Here is a 24,144-nt window from a genome sequence, read left to right on the forward strand (position 1 = left end):
CCCCGGGATTCTATGTGCACGCTAGATTGTAAAGAAGTTACCCAGTCCCTTGGGCTTGAGGTGATTAAGGATAATATCTTCAACGAACAGGTCCGGGGCCGGGCCCTCTGATTTCTAAGGCACCCCGAGGATGCGTATGTTGTTGCGTCTGGCTCTCCCCTCGTATTCGTTGAGTTTCTGATCTGTCAGATCACAAGAGGTCTTGAGATCACGCACCTGTTGTAGCAACGCCATATAGTCGATTACACTAGCAGTTTTTATATCTAGCAATTTGACTTTTTCATTCGCCTTCATAAGGACTGCCTGTATCAAGTTGACCTCTATCATGACAGTGTCTAATTTGTTGTCCAATGACTCCATTTTCTGTCCCAGCGATGACTGGACTCCATTGATGGCTGCCATTACGCCGGTTAGCGTCAGTTCCATGGGTGAGCCTGAAGAGTCCCCATCAGCCGACTGGGTCCGTTTTGAGTCTGTAGGGGAACCCCTGCGCATCACGTAGCGGTCCAATTTGTTAGTCTGGATTTATTTTGACCCCTTGGAGGACCTGGGCACGTGCTTGTCAGTGTCAGGTTTGGTCGCCATCGGTGCGCCGGCCTCACGCCTCTCCAGCGCACGGACTCCGCTAAGGTACGTGGTGTCCCAGGCTCCCAGGGCCCCCGGCGCACGCTTTGGCGGCAACACGCCCGGCAGCAGCCCCGCAGGAACCCTGTGACTCAAGGCCAGGAGAACGTCTGCACACCACAGTCAACAAGCAAGGATGTGGGCAATAATCCTGATGTCATCAGCGCCGATGAAGCTTCAGCGACAATGTGGCGGCAGGTCTGCCAAGCATACGGCCAACAACTCCAGACTCATGGGCACATTAGAGTTCCATGTCAACAGCCTATGATGCGGAGGGCCAAGCCAGTAGCATATACATAGACCACATACCTTGAGAGCCCCTCAATGGTCAGCATGTTATTGAAAGGCACGAGGTCCGAGGTTCGGCACGCGATGCGACCAGAGGAATGCCCGCTGCCTAAACAGGTTCAAGGGTGCATGTATGCTCTCCCGCGGTTGTCACAGCACGAAGAGTCCTGCCGCGGCAGGGGCGCCACAGTCCCACCACTGCTCCAGAGACCATCCTCACAGGGACAGATTAATCACAGGGCCATCGCTGCCCAGGCAAACCACCCATCTCACAGCAGCACTAGGGCGCAATGGCGGCACTGCCCACACCTCGCCGCAGCCAGCTGCCCGTGTACAGGTCTCACCACGATGTGTTCAGGACCTCTCTAGCACCATGCCGGCACAGCCCAAATCCACAGTGGCACGTCCCCCCACCCCCCCACACGATCAGGACAGCACAGCTGGACCACACCAACCGCAGGGGCTGATTTGTCAGAGTTGGAGGGTGCAGAGGCTTTAGCGAGTTCCTGGCTCCCACCGCAGATCGCGGCCACTCTTCACTTCGAGTGCCTGGGTCCAAGGCACCTCCGATGTGGGCCGCTGGGCTCCACTCAGGTCGCGCAGTCGCGCCTTAACCGACAGCGCTTCATGAATCTCGGGCAGTTCAGGCTTCCCAATCGAAGCAGGGGGTCCCCCAAGCGAGCCCCGGCCAATCTCCACTCCACTGCTTCACTTTTCCCGACTGATTCCGAGCCCGGACCGGCAACTTCCGGTTTGCGGCCCCTGGTGTTGTTAAACTTGGGGCGGGCACAGCATATACTCGAAACCCCAGCTCCTGAGGCGAGTAGGCCACAGCTGCCGGACGGCGTATATTTGGCCCTCAATGTTGTGGAGGGCCTGGGAGCGCAGCGGGGAGCGTCGCTCGTGTTCCGCAGTCAGAAGGTCGGGTTTATTACCAGGATTGGTACCAGGATAATGGGGCTGGTGGAAGGGGCCGACGGAGCCGAGCTCTTACGCGGCCATCTTGGAACGGCACATGACTCCTCCCCTGCCTGCTGATTCTTAGCGTTGTATTTGCCCCATCTCCGGTCTCCAAACAGCTGAATGTGGGCTGGTACCGTCTTGTGCTTCCTCTAGTGCTAGTGTGGAAGGTTCCGACAGCAGCATCTGTGCTCCTGACTGGGTTCTTGAAAAAACCACAATGGAGCTCTCACGAGCAGGGTAGCGAGCGCGGCTACGCACATGGTGAGGCCTGAGTGTGCTCCGCAGCAGCGCTGTGCAGACAAGCCCCGGAGCCACCGATCAGATTGAGCGCCACCCGGAGAGCCTGCCATAGGTCCCTGAGGGTGAGCTGTCCTCGTGCCGTTGGAGTGTGATGGTGGTCCGGAGTGCGCCTGGGCAAGCACCTGCCATTTTGCCTTCTCCCCCGCTCAGGCCAGACCTACGCACTGGTGGCTACTGAGCCTGGAGCCTTGTGCTGCTCCTCACAGAGCCTGAGAGAGCCTCCAGCCTAGCGATCCACCCTGCCTAGTGAACAGAGTGTCGCTCAACACACCGAGGGAGCAGAGTGACTGCCCGGGGAGAGGCCTACCTGTCACCCACCATCTTGCCTTCTACCCTGCCCTGGCCGAGCCCAAGGGCGGTGGACTGCTCAGTTTGGAACACAGGAAGGCTACCTATCCTGATCTAGCGGACTGCCCCTCCGCAGCTCTTGGTTCAACAGGTACTTTGCCCTGTGGGTTGCAGCCAGGGTCATGTTCCCTTTGGGCTTTTCCTTCCAGACGAACTTATGTCTACTGTTTTGCTCTGGGGTGGGATATTTGTGGTTTGTTTTCTTTTATGTACTTGTTAGGGTTCCTTCTAGGGGTTTCCTGTACCAGGCTCAACGCCTTTATCTCCCACTCGTCTGCCCGCGCTTTCCCTAGCCAGTCAGTAGCGATTTTCTCCCTCCACCTTGTGACCGTACTTTGCATGCTTACCCCCATCCACTATGGCTAGAAACCTAAACATTGTGAGCCTCAATGTGTGGGGCTTAAACCACCCTAAGAAATGCGCTGCGATTATCTCCCTGCTCGAACAATCTGACGGAGATATCTGTCTGCTACAAGAGACCCATCTGATTGCTAAGGATACTTCCCGCATGCCCATGCAGCGCTTCCCCCGTCAATATCGGTCTTCTGATTCATCGAAAAAGAAAGGGGGTTGCCATCCTTCTAGAGGCTAAATTTGAAGGCAATGTTCTGTACACTTTTTATGAGGCCAAGAGTAGGTTCCTGGCCCTCCGGATCCAGTGGGGGTCTACTATCTTCACCTTAATTAATATTTACGTGCCTATTATCCATCAAGAGTCCTTTCTCTGCCAACATATCGCTGAGGGTCTGGCCTCCCCGGACTCTGCGTTGGTAGCAGAAGGGGACCTAAACTTGGTCATTGATAATGACTGGGACCGCTCGGGACAACGATACACTCAAGTAGGAGCCCTCTCTCCAGAAAACAATGGTTAGCCGATAGCGGCCTCCATGATGTCTGGCGCCTTCAGCTTGCGGACTTGCGCCAGTATACAAACTATTCAGCAGCACACAAATCCTACACCTGCCTAGATATGTTCTTGGTTTCTCACACGCTTCTCCCCAGGGTCAGCGGCACCTCTATAGCCACATGCTCCCTCTCAGATCATGCGCATATCTCTATTTCCCTGCGACCTGAAGGGGTTGGCCAAATTCCTGCTAGAAGGCGGTTGCACATAGGCCTTTTACACTCCCCTAACATCTTAGAGGGTGTGCGAGCCAAACTCTTAGAATACCTTCGGCACAATGACACTGGTGGGACCTCCCTGGATACTGTTTGGGAAACACTTAAGGCAGTGATTCGCTGGGAATTTCTCGCTGTCTCTTCCACTGACAATCGGCGTCATAAGGAAGCTTGCCTGGGCCTTGAAAAAGAAGTGGCAGAATTAGAAGCGATACATAAACATATAGGAGCCCCGAGGGTGTGGCGATCACTGGAGAAGAAGTGGATCCTTATCATGGATAAGGCGGAGTACGCTTTGCTTCGCCTCCACCACAAATTCTATCTGGGTAGTGACAAATGTGGAAAGACGTTAGCACGGAAATTGCGTGCCAGGGCAGTGGCAGGGACTGTCCCCTCTCTGAAGCGGCCCACAGGCGAGGAAATCCTGCGTTGGAGGGAGGTTGGTTGTAAGCGTGTGTGTCATTTGTTTGATCTCGAGGGCATTATCCCGTTCGATCGGGTTCGCAGAGACCTTGACTTCCACCGAACTGACGAGTTCTATTACCTACAGCTCCGACACTGGGCTACCTCTCCTGCCTATCTCCCACACGTCTCTCGCAAGATTACCCCCTTCAAGAAATGGATAGCGAACAAGAAAGACCATAAGCACCTTATAGCGGTACTTTATGTCCTCCTGAGAGCGATAGGAAAGCGCTCCCATGGTCAACTCAGATGGGAGGCAGAACTAGGATGAGCCCTCACAGACAAGGCCTCGGACAACATCCACTACAGGGTTCATCATAAGACATAAAACACTATTGGTACTGAATCCGCATTCAAGGTCGCATCCTATTGGTACCTCACGCCAGCGAGGATACACCAATGGGACAAGAATCACACAGAGGAGTGCTGGTAGGGCTGCGACCTGTCAGGTTCTCTTTCGCATCTTCGATGGCACTGCCCGAGGCTAGAGAGATTTTGGGAGCAGGTGCTTAATGACATTGATATGGCATTTGACACTGAGATCCCCCTATTTCAGGCTTACACCCTGCTGGGGCTATCAAATCCTCTCACTTTCCCTTTACCGTCACTCTGAGGCAGGCAGATGACGTTAGCCTTACTCGCAGTGCGGCAGGCGATACTAATTCATTGGGGTACTACCACGGTGCCGGATCACACAGCCTTGCTCCATAGGCTCTGGATGACCCTAGCCATGGACCGACTCTCGTTGAGTCAAGATCACAAGGACGAGAAATACGCCGAACTCTGGGCTCCTTTCAAAAGATCTCTGTGAGGTCACCTGTCCCAAGCTCCTGTAAGTACTACGTCTCATACCTTCCTCTCTGGACTAAATGGGTCCTTCTATGAGCGAGCTGGAGGGATGGGGTTGGGTCAGATGGGTGGTGCGGGTCGCTACAAAACTCTTGAAGTCCTTGGTACGGAGCCCCCTCTGTTTTTCCCTTTTCTTTTGGGGGTTGGTTGGGAGGGTGTTTTTTTTTAACGATTGTTCTCATCTCATGGTTGAGTTTAGCTTTCTTACGTGCATATCTTTGGCAGTCATGTTCTTCGTATTTGGTGGGTCTGACTCTGAGCATTGCCAGCCTCCGGGATGTTGGCCTTAATGCGGTGGTGATACTTCTACCGGCAATGCATTTTCTTTTAGCCGCCGGCACTTGTGGTTGTAGGTGAATGGCTGTGTGCAGGTGCAGAGACACCTTCCAATTAAATCAATAAAATCTTTAGCACTCGGGGGAAAGGCAATCTGCCAGTACTTGCTATATGCATGCCTGTATGTGCATTTGTATAGCAATCAAACGGAGTGGTGAAGAGAGAAGGGTAAAGGCCAAGGGGTGCACACAGAGGCAACACAAAGAATGGGGAAGATGAGAAGGAGTACAAGAGGAAGAAGAAAGAAGATGGGAAAAACAAGAAGACAGAAGGAGTCACAGAGTGGAGATGAAGCGGGGAGGTGGTTAGGGCATGAGTTGGCAGCGTTGGAGCTGTGAGGACCGATTGGTCGAATCAAAGGAGTTCAGGTACTTAGGGGCACCAAATTCATCGATGAGCTTGTCATCTCTTGTAATAGCATGTTTATATGTTTTCATGACAACATCAAGGCTCTTGTTTTTCACACGAAAATATAGGTTTGTCAACTTTTGTTTGTTAACTAGGACAAAAGAGGTGACCCAAAAATCCCCAATTCCAGTTTCTTGATCATCTCAAGCGTGAATCTTTCCGGTATCTTATCTGACATCCAGTAGGCCTTGGAACTGAAGATTGGATTGTTAATTGTGTCAATTCCATACATACATTGTGGGGAGACCACTTAGAGTCAGAGAAAATGGCTTGGAGTTTGTCACAACACGGCTTCAGGTTCTCGCCGCTGCTCTGGTGGTAAGAATGGAGATAGTGTGTACTCGCCTCAACGAGGCATCATTTTTTTTTCTTATTTTCTTTTCCTTGAATGACGTTGGGAAATGGCTCACTTTCCTTCTTTTCCAGGTTTAGAGTCACAAGAAATGCAGCCATTTCGACAGAACAGTGGTATTGCTTGATTCTTTGAATGTGGGACACCCAGAGGGGTTCATGTGGGCCTCCAGTGTCAATCAGGTATTTGACATCACTAATTTGTTTTCAAAGATTGTACAGGACCAGCCATGATGCACCAACGCCCTCGATTTCTTAGGGTCCATAATCAACTCCTCTTGTTTATCTTGGTCCTGATGATGACACTATTTCTTGAATGGGACCTAACTGGCCTGGTAGTGTGCCACCCACCACCCTCCACCTGTCTTGAGCTGAGATTCCTGTTTCCAAATCATCATGAATGAGGAACATATGTATTTCTTCCCACCTCTCCTTGACTAAGATATGCGGGTCCTGATGAGCGTGGTCAAAGAGGAGTTTATAGAAGTTCAATGGTATCCCACTCGGAGACACTTACATATGGACGAAGTGCAAGCTTCTTATGTCACACTTTTTCTTAAAGAGTTTTTTAAAAGCACCTTTAGTGCTATTCTGCTTTTTATTCAAATGCTCACCCGACATGGTGGAGTTGGGCTGGAATAAGGTGTGGAAAATGTAGTTTACTAGAACTCTTCTAGCAGGACATTCGTGTAGCTGGAAACAAAGTTAGCTAACTGGTCAGAAGGGAAGTTTTTTTACAGAAAAAACTACAGAGGGTCACTAATACTATAGGACACATGCTTCTGAGAAGTACTGTCCCACGGTGATTTCTCTTTTGTGGTGAACCATCAGTACGTACTTCCAGAGGTCATAGGTTGAGTCAGGAGATTGGCATTGTCCCCCCAACCCACTCAAAGATAACAAGTGGCAGTGGTTTTGGAGGGTGTTTGTCAGTCCGGCTTTTCAGGCAACTTATAAATAATTCGCATCAGCACAGCTGTCCAATATTTATCCCAGGCTAAACCAGTAAATGGGGGAAATAGTATTACCTAGTCTTTGTCATATATTTACCGCTAGATGGATTGCCTGGGATCCTCGTGAGAAGGCATCGGGGACCTTCAGTAGCACTGGGACACCACCGGCCTCCTGTTAGCACAAGGTGCAGGGATTTCATGCTCGACAGGTTCACTGTATTAGATTATTTTGTAATTGCATTTATATAGCGCTTACTACCCCTGACGAGGCGTTGAAGCACTTTTTCGGTGAGTAGCACACTACTCCGGGACCCATAGATGATTAGTGTTGAATTAGTATAGTGAAACATGCAAGTACATTTTAAGTGGTGGATAGGTTAGTCAGTTATTTGGATTTGGAATGATAGCAGAAGGATAGAGGAGGAAAAAAGGTTTGTATTTATATAGCGCTTGTTACAACTGATGGGTTGTTGAAGCACGCTATTCAGGAAGCCCATAAAGGATTAGTGGTGAATTAATATGGTGAAATATGAAGTAATTTCAGTGGTGGATATCAGTCAGTTATTTGGAGTGAGAAGGATAGCGGAGGGATAAAAGGAGAAGAACGCTTTGCATTCATATAGCACTTGTTACCCCTGATGGGTGTTGAATCGCTTTTCTGGCGAGTAGCACGCCACTCCTGAACCCATAAAGGATTACTGTAAAAGAGTCCCTGCGGAGTGTGCCTGGGATTTGGTGCATTGTCACAAATTAGCTGGACATTGTGATTGTACGACCAACCCTTGTGGCTCTATGAGATCCATGTGGTGACTTGTGCCCCAGGGTATTCCCTCTAGAACAACGTAAGGACATCCCCAACTAATTGAAAGTAATCCCTTGGAGAAAATCCATTGAAAGTTAAATGCACACAGCCATCTTCACCAGGTCACCTTTGCCTCCTACTTAAGGTAGACTAATGCTGCTTGGAACCTGACTGTTTTGGGCCATTTGTTGCCTACCGCATAATCCAAGAGGCAAGTAAGAACAAAGCCTTCACCCTTGAAGTGGAGGGACTGCGGCGCATTAAAGGCTGTTGAAGTTTGCTTCACTCCTGCAGCTGACACACTCGAAATGTTTCCATTCATGGTCTGGCTATCCTGTGAGTAGGCAGTAGCATCCCAGGTATGGCAGGGACAGGAGGTGGGGCATCCAAAGACAGTCCTATGCCTGATGTACCCACGATCTCACGATTCGAAATAACTGCAAAGAATTCAAGAACTGCTCTTGGGAACACTTGAGGTCCTTGAGCTTCTGAAATGATGGTTTGGGTTAATTCCCCTTGGATTTCGTCTTTGCTGGGAGTTCTAGGTTCTCTGTAAGTCTGTGATCAGAGTGCCAATTGAGTACAGACACAGTTCTACAAGGTAATTCGTGCTCTAATACAGTATCCACCTTCTTCCCACCTACCTAGTCAGACTTGTACTTGCCCTATGCACGCAAGTTTTTTTACTCTCGATGTTGCTTGAAGCCCAGATCCTCTCAATGTCGAGTCTCTTATTTTCTCATCACCCCTTTGCCCACCTGCACCAGTTCCAGGACATCCTCATGCCCACTTCTCATCATCAGTCAGTTTGTTAATTGCACAGGTACAGGCTACAACAAAAGAGCCAAGTGAAGACGCCATATGCGTCTGTTTTGTAATGTTCCCCATTCCCACACGTTCCCCATTAACTACAAAAAAACGCATCAAACGTTTATACTTTTTTGTCATGTTTAATTACTTTAGTGGTAAAATGAACGAACATTTGCAACTTCTTCGTGTGCTGCAGTAGGCATCCACAGGGCACCCAAAACATAGACTCGGCAATCCGTAATGTCTGTGCCAACTACAGCGACAACCAAGAGGGCAACAACAAAATCCACCATGTAAAAATGATGTCACAAGTTTATTACAAGTTACAGCAGTCTAGTTTCGAAATTAATTGCAGTCACTGCAGAAAGCATTATTCGTACTGTTTCATACCTAGTTCTAATGTGTGCTAATGTGCAAGTGTCAGTTTCAGCACACTTGCAGGCACCCACCTCCAGAAGCACCTCGCAATAGCCTTTATATGTACATCACTTGTGAATATTGACCTATTTCCTACTTCCGCAAGTGAAGATAAAGTTTCAGTTTATATAGTAATGTTTTGACCTATTGAAGAGGTCAACAAAACGCAGATAAAATAATTCGATGAAGATGCTTATTTGTGATTCAAATCAGAGATTGTATAATCTGGATGGGATTTAGACCTCTGTGCAAATTCAAGATGTAAATCGGGGAGCAGATTATATATTACCGTGGTGTTTTGCCTCTTGCTTGCGCGTTTCTCTGTTAAAATGAATAGTAATCACACATTTTCACAGCTATGTTTTGTGTAAAGTTTATTCACTGCTTTAAATCATCTCGGGGTTTCCAGCATATGAATTAAATGGCTTTTGAAGTTGATTTACAGAAGGTGGGCAGCGATAGCACTGAAATAAAGAAGGCCTTTACACAGCTGTCCCCACTATATCTATCAAATTATGTTATACTTCAAACAGAATATTTTGTCTCATTGTAGAAACAACTTATAGCTGTAAACGTCTCAGATAAAGCATTTTAGGCACATAAATATAAACATCTATCTATCACTAAACACATTTTCTTTGATAATGTCTGAAGCTACCTGAAAACACTATAATTATTTGCTGATAAATGTAAAATTCTCCACCCTGGGAGACTCTAAATTTCAGACTCCATCCAGAAATACATTAAAATCCACACTGAAGATGTTTCACTGCCATTTATAAAGGGGGTCTTTAACCAGCTGATTAGCAGGTGTGGACATCTTCCTGGGAATAGATCACTCACTCTTAAACATATTACGTCTAGGAGTCATCCGCCGAGTTGCTAGATGCCATCCCCACCCAGCACAGCACACCTTCCAGTAATGTGTGTAAATATTTCTGAAAGTTAAAGGCTTCCAGAGTGAAGATAGGACTGGGTAACAACATTTCAAACTCGGAGAAAGCTCGCTAAAGCAGACATTCTGTCATTACTGTGCTCACGAACACTGTAGACTACAATGTTTTAACAATGAGCTAACAACGTTTAGAAAATGTGTCCTGTGCCCCAGCAACAACTAACAGAAGCATAGACCCCAGACACTGCCTATCTCTAAACGCCACTCAGATGTTGGTAATGCTACCCTTGGCATCCAAAGGGTATCACTGGGACAGCAGCATCAATATCAGAACTGCCCCAACCCTTCGGCAATTCAGAAAGGAGCTGAAGGGCCACCTCCTCAGAGAACACCACATCTCCACCCAATAAGATTTGAAAGCCCATGAGCACCCTGCTTCATTAGAAGCAATCCTGGGTGGTACCTCAGCACTCCTGTTCTTCAGTGCTAGGGATTCCTGTACATAGATACAACAGTACGATTTTACCTCGTTGTGCCTTTACCACGCATTTTTAGCACGCATATTTTTACCACGTGCATGCCTTTACAGCGCAGCCCTTACCATGCATTTAAGGTAACTTAATGCATTATTTTTATATATAAAAACAATTCGTGGTTATGGCTTGCGTTGTAAAAGCATATGCATGGTAAAAACATGAGTGGCAAAAAAATGCGTGGTAAAGGCATGCAATGTATTTCCCTGCGTTGTCCCGTCGTAAAACCGTCCTGGAGGCGCTACTCATGTCAGCATCTCTCCGCCCCACCTGGGAAAGACTAGCCAATCAGATTTACTGGAAACATAAATGATCTTCAGGTTAATCTGCAGCTCTGTAACAAAGATGCCACTCACTTCTATTGATGACAAAAAATGTCTTCCTAGATTTCGGCTACCATATTAAAATAAGTTGCATAAAACGACCGTCTGTGTATTGTTACAAATAGAGAAAAATGTTTTGAAAAACAACAAAAGACGGTTTTAATCCGCATTGTAAAATATGCTCTATAGCAAAATGTGATGAAGCTAAAGATTGATTCGTCAGATCCGCTTCTTTCCACGTCCAATTGCCCAGTTGTCCAGTAGACGCAACCCCTGGCTGGGCAGTCCCAGGTGTGCATTATGAAACGTGTCCAACATCTGCTTCTGTACTTCTTTGGGAAATCTGAAAGTCCTGGTAAGGTTTTGGAGGCCGCTCATCATTACAGAAATGTAGGGGATTTGAGTAATGGGTTATATCCAACAGGGGCTCATCAAGCGCTTTATGTGGGGACAGAGCTAGGACTGGAGCCTGGGTCGGACTAGAACAGAAAATAGACGAGGGCATCAAAATAAAAGTGGCCCACATTTGCAAATGGTGGCAGTTTAGAACTTGTAAAGACACGTTATAAAGATGTTTTGAAGGGTATGGGCGACTGCATTGAATTTGTGCTTGCTGGAGGCCATGTTTGTGGTAAAATCAAGAAAATCAACAGTAAAAACGGACTCACCAGATGATAAAACAAACCCACAAACAGCAAAGAATCTGCCTAAAAACTGACGTCCGTCCAGACATACCAGCAATGCCAGATGCTCCTACAAGTTAGCCTCCTACCCCCTGAATTGAGCTGTACATCAACATCACTTCCAGGTTCATCATGTCCCAGGTCACACTGCTCACAGGGTAGGATCTCAGAGAGGGCTTTCCAATTACTTACAAATCAGAACTTCTTGAAATATATTTACCCTTCCTCAGCAAATGTAAATAAAGTAGGCCAGGCTTTCTTTGAGGCTAATAATATGTGCTTCTCCCTGGCCCTGTGTGTCTTGATACCTTATATTCCTAATGTTTGGGCCATGCAGCCAAGCTTTTGCAGTAATGCTGTCTTCGGTAACCCTCCCAGTGCACAGTGTTGTTCCTGTTTTTGCAGACCCATTGCACTGTTTTTGACACCCTAAAGTCTGGTCTTCCTTCCACAAAGTCCTGCAATGATTCATTTCATAGCCGTGTAGTAGTGACCATCCTGAGGCTGTGCAGTGGTGTTACTGTGGCCTATCTTCACTGAGACCATGTTGTGTGCTGCTGTGACCTTGTAGCGCAGTCCTCTAGGCTGTACATTCATACATCCAAAGCCCTCTTCATGTCTGTTCCAGTCATTCGCCTGTCCTGGGAGTCTCGCCCGTGGAATTGTTCTCTGCGCCTGTAGCTCTGTTGCTTGAACTGAGCTAGAATGGGCATCTCTCCCCTCTAGCATGTGTGCTCCAGTTGTTTATTTATTGGTTAGTACTCATCTGTGTTCCTGTGGTCCCCTTCCTCTGGTCCTCTTTTAAATATTTGGTTGCACTGCTTTTGTGGTCCTGAAGGTTCTTGGTGCAGTGCTGCATTTTGGCAAGGCTTTACTGCATGCCTCAAGGTGCTGCTACAGTGAACCTAACTGGGACATTCGGTGCAGTACACGCCGTGTAGTGCCCCAGCGATGGTCCGCCATCTTCTCCTCCGATGTGTCCTCAGGCTAAAGTGGGACGCCACATTCATTGCAGAGCTTTTTCTATGGACAGATAAGTTCTGAAAGCTGTAAAGTGCTGTCACTGTGGCCTGTCCTATGCTACAGTATGGCCCTTTGGCTCTACAAAGCCGCACTCCTCTTCCTTGTACGGGGGTAGCTAAGAAGACCTGTCCCTGACTCTTCCCTTCTTCTGCTGCCAGGGAGCCCAAGCTTGCTGCTGGTAGAGCTCCTTTGTGGACTCTGCATTGGGACAGACATCCCAAAATACCAAAGAAGCGATTTGCTCAGTAGAAGAGCCTGGGCAGATTAAAGACCGTGTAGGCCAACACACCTACAGAAGCACTATTTCCTCAGAGGCCAGGAGATGCTTCATCTGCTCAGCCTGCATAGAGTGCCTTCGAAGAAGTTTTTTCTTGGACCTGTGATCCAGCCTCAGTGCCGAGAGGGTTGTGAAAGAGGATGGCGACTTCATCCCTCCTGTGATCGGCGAAGAGGATGTGCTTTTACTCCCTATGTCTGGGATGGGTGGATTAGGGTTAATGTTCAAGGGAGGCAGATGGCCTGGTCTAGTGTGAGAGATGTGGTCCAGCAGTAAGGTCCCTGAGCCCCGTCTCTCCAGGAGACCTGGCGGCCTGTGGCGCGTTACCCCAGGTGAGGCGCTGCTGGCACTGTCCAAGGAATCCCGCGAACTGCTGGACAAGGCAGAGTAGGAACTGCCGAGCATCTTCCGCATTGGGGGCACCTTCCCAGTCTGTTCTGGACCATAGGCCTGCCCTGATCCACAGTACAAAAGTGAGTCTGACTCGTAGTGTCCAGTCCCAGCCATGCCCTCCGGTAGCAGCGATGCTTCCGTGCCAGCATCATGGGTTCTCTCTTGATTGACAGGGACGGAGCTGTGTCGTGCCAGGGTCTGGTGGGGCGACTGGGCTTGTTCATAGGATGTTTTCCGGGACACTGGGGCAGAGCAGGAGGATCCCCTCCGCGCCTGATCGCTCAATGATGGAAAGAGAGGACCCCCCTCTTGGCTTTCAGCGCTGTTACTTCGGGGCAACATCGATCTCCTGGCGGGTGCCAGGTCACCCTGGAGATTCCCTTCATCAGAGCTGACGCGCTTGGGCTCCTCTTGGCATTGGCTGGCAGCTAAAACTGAAGGGGCAATCAGGCCCCAGGGCTCGGACTGGAGTCGCTTCAGCTGGGGTAAGCGTGCCCTTCTCGGGTTGCCCAGCTTCCTAGTGGGCGATGGTTGCTCCTTGGGTACCTTAGGGGAATAGCATGTGTTGGAGTGCAGTGGGTGGACGTTCAAGAAGTCCTCTGCTCTGCCACTAGTGGGTGGCAGCGGTGCTGCTGTTTTTAGCTGGGGGTCTGAGGCTGGCATAGCCTGTGCGAGGGCTCTGGGCGCCCTCTCTTCCAGCCGCGGGGATGGAGGTACATTGAGGTATTGCCTGGTGCTGTGTGAACCGGAAGTGGACTTGTCAGTGGTTATGATGATCACCTCTTTGCCTTTGGCTTTGCATGCGGTGAGGAGATGCCCCAGTGCTTCCTTGTCATTCATGTTGATCGCATGGACCAGGGCAGAGGCCCCAGTGTGGTCCACCAGGCTGGGGTCCGCCCCATTGTCCAGCAGCAGGGACACCACGTCCCCTCCAGCCCCGGACATGCAGGCGTGAATGAGGGCAGTGCAGCCTGCCTTGTCCTGAATGTTGGGGTCTGCCTGCCTCTCTAGAAGGTATTTCACCATCTTGGCCTTGCTGCTACTCTGCTGGTCCTGGTGCATTGTCAGGCAGGCGATCATCAGGGCCGTCTCCCCCTTCTCGTTGCTCTCGTTGATGTAGGCGCCACCTTCCAGCAGGAGGCGGGCCAGACGCAGCCGCCCCAGCCACACAGCCTTCAGGAGGGAGTTCCCATCGGTCCGGAGCTCCCTCACTTCATCCATCGCATCCCGGGGCGTCAAGGGCGGTCACCATCACCTGTGAAAATGGAAAGGAAAGGTAAGCGAGTATCTCATTGGCTGGGGCACATCATGAAGTCAGGGCATTACTTTCTGCTCAGAATACTCTAGCTTGAACCTGTGGACAGCGACTGAGAGCATCAGTGTGTGCCATGATACCACAACTTGCAACCTGGTAAAGGGAGGCTGTAGGGTCTATGGGCTCTGGCATACGCTGTGAAATTCATCTTCACTATCAATTGAAAAGATTACATTAGCTGTGAGAATTGGCAGTTTTTGCACAAGCCGGGGTAATTGCCCCTACTACTGCTTGCTGCTGTATTTACAGGATTCCCAATTACCACTACAGAACAATATCTAATTTCCTATATCCCCTTTTTTATATCAATGTATTAATACAGTATTGTAGGAAGAACAACTTGCATTGAAAAATCAATTTTCTTTCAAAAAGGCTTATGATTTTTTTTCTAGTGCAAATAGACAAGATAAAATATACACAATGTTCTCATAGATATATCACAAATACTGTTAAAAAAAGTTATATAATATAAATTGTCAAAAAAGGGGATATAGGAGATTATGTGCATAGCAAAACTTAATCGTATGATTTCTTAAAGATTCTTTAATGCTTTTAACTCTTTTTGTATATGAACACCGTATTACTACAATAAATAGCAGACATTTTTTGCATATATTTGGGTTCATTGTGATGAGATCAGTGAGTTTGTAGGAGTTTATAAATGATGTATGAATCAGAATTAGATATTGTTCTGTAGGGGATATCCTCCTGTGTATAACATTGGGCACCCTGTCCCCTCATTGTGTAAGGGTACCTCTAAATACTTGATAATTGCCCATATACCACGCCATTCCAAGTTTTTGCTTTTATTTTTTAGCTTAATATTTTTTTTATTCTATGTATTGCTAGGAGTTAGGACCATGTTTCTTTAAAGAATGCAGTTGTGCTGCTTATTTAACTGTTTCTGCCCATTGCCTTAGAAGAGGAGCTTAGCCCTCAACGCAGACCCAGCGGAAAGCAAAGATTCGAACTAGGATCCCAGAGTTCAAAAACCCTTTGTGATTGCAAACTCTGCGAGCTACAAAATTGCAGTGTTCGTGACAGCAAAAGGGTGTTGTGGGATGTTAATAATCATGTTTGCCAGTCGAAAAAGTGGTTCTGCTACTCGTTCTGAATCGCAAACAGGAAGAGGGGAGAAAGGGACAGTTACCGCACAACTTTAATCTGCCATGACATGTGTCAATTGTCTACAACTGTTATTGCGAATGTGACATCCGAGCTGAGGTGGTGTCTGATTCGCTGTAGTGCAGCTTCCCCTTTGAGAATCGTCTCAAGTGGCATCAAGGGGAATCGAAAGTGATCCAGGGGACCAGTGCATGACCCGACCCCCCAATGTCTTCCCATATGGGAAACCTTTTTTAAGAAACACCTGTCCCTTTATAGGGCAAGGGCTGCTTAAAAAATGAAATTCCAGCCTGGAAATGCAAATGAAGAGGAGGATGCCACCATCCTATTACAGTGGCTTCAGTGGCCGCTCCTCTTAATTGGCTCAGGGGTGACAACCCCTTGATTTCTGGCCCGTTTGTTTTTATTATACCACAAGAGTGAATAATGTATATAACACCATGTTTTTATAACTGTACAAATTTTGTCTTTAATATAGTTCAGAAATGTAATGATTTTTTTAAAATGTATTTTTATGATGATTTTTAATCATCGAAATAAAGATTTACTGAACTGAATAATTTTATATTATTCACTCTTGGTATAATAAAAATGCCGACCTCCTTTGGGTCTGGAAACATTCTCTGTCTAATGGCCTGCGCAGTCCAAACGGGACGAGGAGCAAGGTAAGTAAAAAAAGAAATATGTAAAGCTTTTAAATGTTGTGTGAAGTGCATATGGCTAAGCAATTTATTTATTTAGTGCTTCAGCTTACAGCTTGCAATATTTTAATAAAATGCAATATTAAAATCACTCAATAAAAGCATGTGCACAGCAATCTATCAATAAATTCATTGAAAACATTAAAATGCAAGTACAATAAAGTGCTAAAAATATGCCTTTTCATCAAAGGCATACAACCTACATGTTTAAATTCTTCAGATACAGTAAAGTGGGAGTGCATTGAAAAAGGCGCACACTACAATCAGAGACAACATCCTAATTGAGAGAAAAACATATGCATCACTATCAATTAAAAAATCATAAGAACATTTGGGAATCTTCTTCTTTTCAGATGTAAACAATCTGCCAACCTACCTAGGGAGTAAAGTGGCAGTGCATAAAAATAGTGCAAAATTGTGCAATTTGTACATAAAATAGCAGGGTGTTCCCTTATGGGAAACAACCAGGTTCATGGAGTCTACTTACTTAAACGCAATCCTAGAGTAGAGGGCAACTCACTCAAGCAAGGCAGCGTAACCCATAAATATGACTCAACGGAGGTGACCACATACATATCATCGGGTTTAATACATAATACCATTGCTGCTTTAACACATCTGACCCCATAGTATTTAAAAAGGGGGAAGAGCCACCTCCACTGAGTAGCTACACATTTTATACCAAACACAATAAAATGGGTAAGATTGTCCAGATCACCAACTCTACAATCACAGCGGTCGTATCTACCATCAAGTATATGTATACGTATAAGAAAATCCCTGGTCGGGAGGATACCTAACCGGAATCTTAAGTACAATGTTCGCTTCAGTTTGGGGTATAGCATGTCTAGATATTCTGGATCCGAGAGGCCATAGATGTTACAAAAATAATTGCTCATAAGTGATCCCGGGCTTCAACTCAAAGCCTTTTTTTATTTGCGTGTATTCATGATACCGTTCTTTAATCAAATCTGCAGTATCCTGTATAATACTACCAGGAGCTTCCCATAGAGGAATCAACTGCAGCTCCTTTAATAAAAAGGTTTGTACATGTGATGACCATGGATAGCCCCGGCAGGACAGCTAGCTGTGACTTCTTCTAGGGTTTTTAAGTAAACTGTGGTATGGGTGAGTGTGCCTGTTTGTAGTTAAGTGTGTGTCAGTAAGAGAGAGCAAGTGCATGTATCGTGTGTGCATGTATATGTGTGTGAGAGAATGAGTGGAGGGCATCAGTGAGTGACAATAAGTGAGAGGAAGCGTGAGTATGAGTGTGAAGGAAAGTGAGTGAGGGAGAATGACAATGAGTGCAACTGTGAGGGAAAATGACAGTGACATTAACTGTGTGTAAGGCTGAGTGAGTCACAGTTTGAGTGAGTCAGAATGGGTGAGACAGAGTTAGAATCAGTGAGACTGATTTTATCAGAGTGAGTCTGAATGAGTGGGACTGAGTAGGAATGAGTGAGAATAATTGATGCTAGGTGAGTCAGCGAGAATGAATGAATCAAAGTAAGACTGACTGAAAATGTATGGAAATGAGTGGAACTAAGTTAGAGTGATTAGGAATGAGTAAGATTGAGTGAATCAAAGTCTGAATTAGTCTGAGAGGGAGCTAGTCTAAGTGAGTCAGAGAATGAGTGTGACAAAGTGAATTGGAATGTGTGGGACTAAGTGGAAATGAGTGAGACTGAGCTAGACAAGGGAAGTCAAAGGGAGACTGAGTGATAGATGAGTCAGAGTGAGATTGATTGAGTGTGAATGAGTGGGACAGGATGAGAATGAATGATATTGAGCGAGACTGTGTTAGACTAACTGAGAATCAGTGAGACAAAATGAGTGAGTCAGAGTGAGAATGAGTCCAAGTGAAAGTGAGTGAGTCAGAGTGGGACTTTGTGAGCCCCTCTGAGCCCACTGACAAGTCAGGCTTGCTTACTGGAATTCGAAACAAAGATTGTACCCTACCACTTTTAAAGGTCCCCAGGTCACAAATTGTGACCCTGACTAATTACTTTTCATTCAGCAGGCCATTTTGCAAGTCTCTGCAAGAGGACAGTTTGTGCTGTGATCTCTTTGTACACAGGTTGCATCACATATTGCATCCCTGTGCGCAAGCCAGTCAGTATACAATTTGCCCAACTGGTTTGCGAGCAGGGTTAGTATATTAGGTCCTAGGTGAGATTTATTTTCCTCACAACTATCACAAAGTTCTGTGGAAAACTTTGCAACTTCATGATGTTGTGAAGTTTTATGTTTTCCAACATTTGTGTTAAACTCATGACTCATAAATTAGGATGTAAAAGGTGAGCTTGTACAGAGAAGTTCTGCATTTATGTGCTAGTGTAGAAAGAAAAAAACTGATACAATCTAGTTTTCACAAAGATCAATGGGTCAGAGAAAAACTGGGTTAAGATGCCATGCTGCTATCTTAGCTGAAATAATGGAAGCAGGGTACGTCTCCTTTCACAAAATAGTTTCCTTTCACCAATTTGTCTTTTGTTGACCTAAAATGTAATTGGGGCCCATCGGGAGACGGGGAGGGGAAGAACCGACCGGACACAGATGTAGGTGTGATAAAGGCCGCTTTATTGGGAAACAGGTGCATCCTGAAAAACATACCCCAACCTTGGCCTTTGCCATACAAAACTAGGCCTAACTAATTATACATGTACCTGACCAAAAACCCCCCACCCCCTCCCCTAAACAGTTCCCCGCCAACAACATAAACATCATTATCAATTATCCAAAACTTGTCTCACTGTTTCAACATCAGCCATATGTACACTCCCTCTCCTCAGCCAGTAGAACTCCTTCCTCCTATCCTACCCCCCCCCGTTTAACTAGGAAAAAGCGCCATCCGAAATAAACTTTGCAGCACCTGCCCCCAGCGATAACACTACCCGAAACCTCCTAACCCAGAAAGCACCTGCTTCACAACATCCCCCGAAACATCCCGAGAGGCATCAACCCATGGGCCAACTACCCCCTCCTCCCCGCGAAAACCTGCCCTAAGGGTGGGAGGGTGGGACAACGCTCCAACTACGCCCCTCCGGCTGCTGGGTCACTGTCCCACGAAATGGTGCACAGTGACCCAAAATGGCCGGTTTTATCCTTTCCAGCCCAAAAGGAGCCCAACCCTACTAACTAGCCCAACCAAGCCCAAGTCCCTTCCTGTGTCCCGTATCATTTCTTCCCCCCTCCCTTCCTCCCGGGGCCCCAAACTTCCCCGGGGGGGAGAGCCTCCCTCCGGTCGGCCACCCCCCGCAAAGCCCCCTTGGGGCCCATCGGGAGACGGGGAGGGGAAGAACCGACCGGACACAGATGTAGGTGTGATAAAGGCCGCTTTATTGGGAAACAGGTGCATCCTGAAAAACATACCCCAACCTTGGCCTTTGCCGTACAAAACTAGGCCTAACTAATTATACATGTACCTGACCAAAAACCCCCAACCCCCTCCCCTAAACAGTTCCCCGCCAACAACATAAACATCATTATCAATTATCCAAAACTTGTCTCACTGTTTCAACATCAGCCATATGTACACTCCCTCTCTTCAGCCAGTAGAACTCCTTCCTCCTATCCTACCCCCCCCGTTTAACTAGGAAAAAGCGCCACTCGAAAGCCCCATACGGCTTTCGACCCCCCCTTAGGGCCCCTGCACCTTTGGATACCTGCGCACCCCTATTGCCCGGTCTAACGCCTCCTTCAGTTGCACGATATATAGCTCCATCCCATATCTCGACAAATGTACACCATCCTCCATGAAAAAGTAGACCGCCCCATACTTCAGTTCCGGGTGCTCCATCCTCCCCACGCCTTCCTTGTCACAGAATGCCTGCATCTCTCTGTTAATCTTCCTCCTAGTCCTATCTATAGCACCTGGTCTCTCCGCTCCCCTCCAACACCTCCTGGGTATGAATTCTGACCAGATGACATAGCACCCCGCCCACTGCCTCCTGATCTCCAGCAAATCCCTCCTCATTTGTTTCACCAGCGCCAGCCCCTTGCACTGCACCAAGTCGTTTTCCCCCAGGTGAATAACCACAACATCTGGGCAGACCCCCCCCCCCGCCCGCACAACATTGTTCAAAACCGGCACCAACTCGTGCCAACGCATGCCCCCTTTGCCCCTCCAATGACACCTAAACAAATGCTCGTCCAGCTCCAGATTGAGGTTCCTGCATTTTTCCCACTCGGCCCTCTCCGCTCTTTTTACAAACGAATGGCCCACCACATATATGGACACTGCTGCCGCCGTAGGCCCCGCCACCGCACCTGCAAAGAGACATATGTAAGCAGCGGGCCCAAACATCCATGCTAATCCACCACTACCCCTCGCAACCTAACATATGACTTATAGCAGTCCGATTTCCATCGCCCCAGCCGTTTGATCTCCTCCTTCCCCCAGCCCTTCCGCGCTGCCTCCGTCGCCGCACCGATGCAAAATGAATGCGTTCCGAACTCCCCCGGGTCCTCACCCATAGACCGCAGGGCGTGCCGCAGGACCCACAACAACTGCGCCGCCGTCACACGTCCCCCCCCACTCCTGCCAAAAACCTCCGAACCATCCTGTACTCCTCCTTTCGCCAGCCGTCTCCCCCACTCTGCCGGACACACCGCCTCTGTTCCCCCCGGACCCAACAACACCCACGTACCCTTCCCCCGCTGATCAGTCTTGGACCGCCGAAGCCGCACCGCAACCTCCCGGCCTCCGACCTCCACTTCCCCCCACGTCAACCCCGTACCTCCCCTCAAACCCACCAACTCCGACACCCGAAAGGCTCCAAAATACAACCACGACATCAATGTGGAAAACCGCACCGTCTCCGCCTGATCCCTAAACACCAGCGGTAACCGGCCCACCAGACCTGCCAACATGTCCTCCGTAATCGGCTGCCTCTTCCGCGCTCGAGCCCCTCTCTCCCTCTCCCACCCTTCCAGTAGTCGCCCCCCCAATTCCCCCGCCGAGGGTGCATACCCCCACCACAGCTTGCCCATGAAGGCCACTCCTGCCAGTTTACCCGCGATGGTCACTCTCGCCAAACCTTTGTCCATTAACCCCAGCATGAAACGCACCACCTGCTCCTCCCGACACCACTTGTCCCGCTGCCTTACCGCTCCAGAGCGCAGAAATTCCATCCAGGCCTGCTCGTAACTCTTCCTTGTGGACGCTGCCAGGGACGACCTCACCAACTGAACGATCCGCGCTCTCCCACCAACCACAGCTCCTTCGGCACCTCCGTCTTGACCGCCGCCGCCTCCGTGGCTAGCCCATGGAACCTCCGCCACTGAGAACGAGACAAAGCATCCGCAATGTCATTGTCCACTCCCGGCACATGCTGAGCCTGGAACAAGATATCGTGTTCCAAACACCTCAAGACGAAAACGCGCATCAGCTTCAGCACCTGTGGTTCCCTCGCAGACTGCTGGTTCACTACCTGCACCACTGACATATTGTCCACCTTGAACAACACCCGCCTGTGCGCCAACTCCTGCGCCCACACTGTCACAGCCACCACCAACGGGAACAGCTCCAAGAATGCAATGCTCCTACCCCCTGCCTGCCACTGCTCCGGCCATTGCTCCGCGCACCATCTGCCCGCTCAGTAGAGTCCAAAGCCTCCGACTCCTGCCGCATCCGATGACATCGTCACGTCCCACTCCCAGTCTTCCGGAGGTGCCATGGGCACGCCATTGAAATGCTCTAAAAACGCCAACCACATGGCCAGATCCTCCCTCGCGCCCGCCGAGATCCGCACATGATGATGCGGCAGTGTCAAACCGGACAACGCCAAACCCAGCCTCCGACAGAAAGTCCGCCCCGCACGCACCACGCGGCAAGCGAAATTCAAATGTCCCAGCAACACCTGCACCTCGCGCACCAACACCTTCCGCTTGGCCAACATGTTCTTCACCAAGTCCACCATAACCGCCCGCTTGTCCTCCGGCAGGCGTGCTTCCATGGCCGCTGAGTCGAGCTCTATCCCGAGGAACGGCAGCACCGTGCTGGGCCCTTGCGTCTTCTCTGGTGCCAACGAAACCCCCAGGTGACCCATCTGGTCCGTAAAACTGTCCAGACTCTGCTGGCAGTCCGTCGAACCGGGCCGACCCACCAGGAAGAAGTCGTCCAGGTAGTGCGTAATCGCCTCAGAGCCTGTGCGCCAGGAAAAAGCCCACTGCAAAAAGGAGCTGAACCGTTCAAACAAGGCACACAACACGGAACACCCCATGGGAAGCTCTCTATCCACAAAGATGAGCCCATCAAGCTGAATCCCCAGCAACTGATGATCTGCCGGGTGAACCGGCAGCAACCGAAAAGCCGATTTTACATCGCATTTCGCCATGAGCGCCCCCGGACCCGCCGTCGTCACCAACCTCCTTGCGACGTCCACGGACGAGAACGACACGGACGCCAATTCCACCGAGATAAAGTCGTTCACCGACGCGCCCTCCGGCCACGAGAGATGCTGAATCAGCCGGAATTGGCCCTGCTCTTTCTTCGGGACCACTCCAATGGGGGAGATGATCAAATCTGGCAACGGCGCCTCTGCAAAAGGCCCCACCATCCTCCCCTCCTTCACTTCCTTAAAGAGCTTCTCCCGGACGATGCCTTTGTGCGCATTCACGGACTTCAGGTTCTCCGCCCACCGAGCAATCCGCGGACCCTCGTACCCCAACCGGAAACCCTCCCTGAAACCCCGACGCAACACGGCCGCATCGTCCGCCCGCGGATACACCTCCAGCAGCGGCTCTATCCGATCCAGCCTAACCGGTGTACGAGCCTTTTCCCAGGGTACCTGCCCCCCCCCTACCTCCTCCCCTCCCCCTGCTGGGCCCGGGAGCCGGGAAATGGGCCTGTGCTGGGCCTCCCCCAGGCCCCCAGCATCGCGCCTCCGGGTGTCGCCTCCCACATGCGGAGCACTCGTGCCGAAAACGGCACACCTGCCGGAGACAGGAACCCCTGTTGAAATCCCAGCAGGTCCCGACGCTCTGACTGCTACCGGCTCCCCCCGCCCCCACCCCCCCACGGGTGGGGCGGGCCGAAAAGGGGGGCGGAGCCAGTGGCAACCCACTGGCCGTGAAAATGGTGCGGCCAAACTTTGCCCCACTCATCGTCTGTTGGTAGAGGTCGGCATCCAACTCCCCCCACTTCGCCTCCGGATCCGACGCCATGCGCGCCCGAAACTCCTCGTCATAATGCGACCAAGCATTACCTCCGTATGTCACCTGTGCCCGTCGCACCACGTCCATGTACTTGAACAGCGCAACCACTCTATCCGGGTACTTATCACAGTACACACTGGCATCGATCAGGAAAGCTGCCGACCAATTCTCAATAGTGACAGGCACCTTCGAACGCCTAGCTAGCTCCTGCTCCTCCTCCTTTGACCCTTCCTTGGCCATCAACTCCCTGTGAAGCAACCGCAAGATCTCCACATACTCCCCCTTCCAAATCTTTTCCTTAGTAGCCAGTGACAAATGAGCCCCCAGCGGCTTTGCCACTCCCATGTATGGCAGCTTCTTGACCGGCACCTCACAGCTCTCCTTCGCCCCGGCGCCGGACGCCGCTGACCCACCAGCCTTCGCCGCTTCCCCGTCGTCGCACTCCCCGACGCCGCGCCCCCTACCGCCTCCGTACCCACCCCCGCATCCGCTACGTATCTGCCCTTCACCAATCGCACGTCGTCTCCGCCGCCAGCATCTGTCCCCACTGACCTCTGGCATCCGCCATCCGCACTCCCACCCGCCTGGCCTCCATGAGGCCCGCCCAAGCCACTCCCCGACCCCGTACTGGTCTTACCTGGCGTCAAGGCTTGCGTCCTCACCGGATCCCGCCGCCTAACCAGGTCTG

General features: G+C 49.6%; 1 protein-coding gene across 1 annotated transcript; it reads right to left on the minus strand.

Moving 5' to 3' along the window:
- Positions 1–12,776: 12,776 nt before the first annotated feature.
- On the minus strand, positions 12,777–14,384 carry ANKRD34C (ankyrin repeat domain 34C). The gene has a single exon (XM_086958955.1). It carries the CDS (start codon positions 14,376–14,378, stop codon positions 12,777–12,779), a length of 1,602 nt encoding a protein of 533 aa, XP_086815081.1. The 5' UTR covers positions 14,379–14,384.
- Between the last annotated feature and the right edge of the window lie 9,760 nt (positions 14,385–24,144).

Source organism: Lissotriton vulgaris, chromosome 2_1 (assembly GCF_964263255.1).
Source record: "Lissotriton vulgaris chromosome 2_1, aLisVul1.2, whole genome shotgun sequence".
NCBI lineage: Eukaryota > Metazoa > Chordata > Amphibia > Caudata > Salamandridae > Lissotriton > Lissotriton vulgaris.

What these genes read in the sequence shown, in the direction of transcription:
- ANKRD34C (XM_086958955.1), bottom strand. Translation starts at nt 14,378, where the DNA reads ATGGATGAAGTGAGGGAGCTCCGGACCGATGGGAACTCCCTCCTGAAG.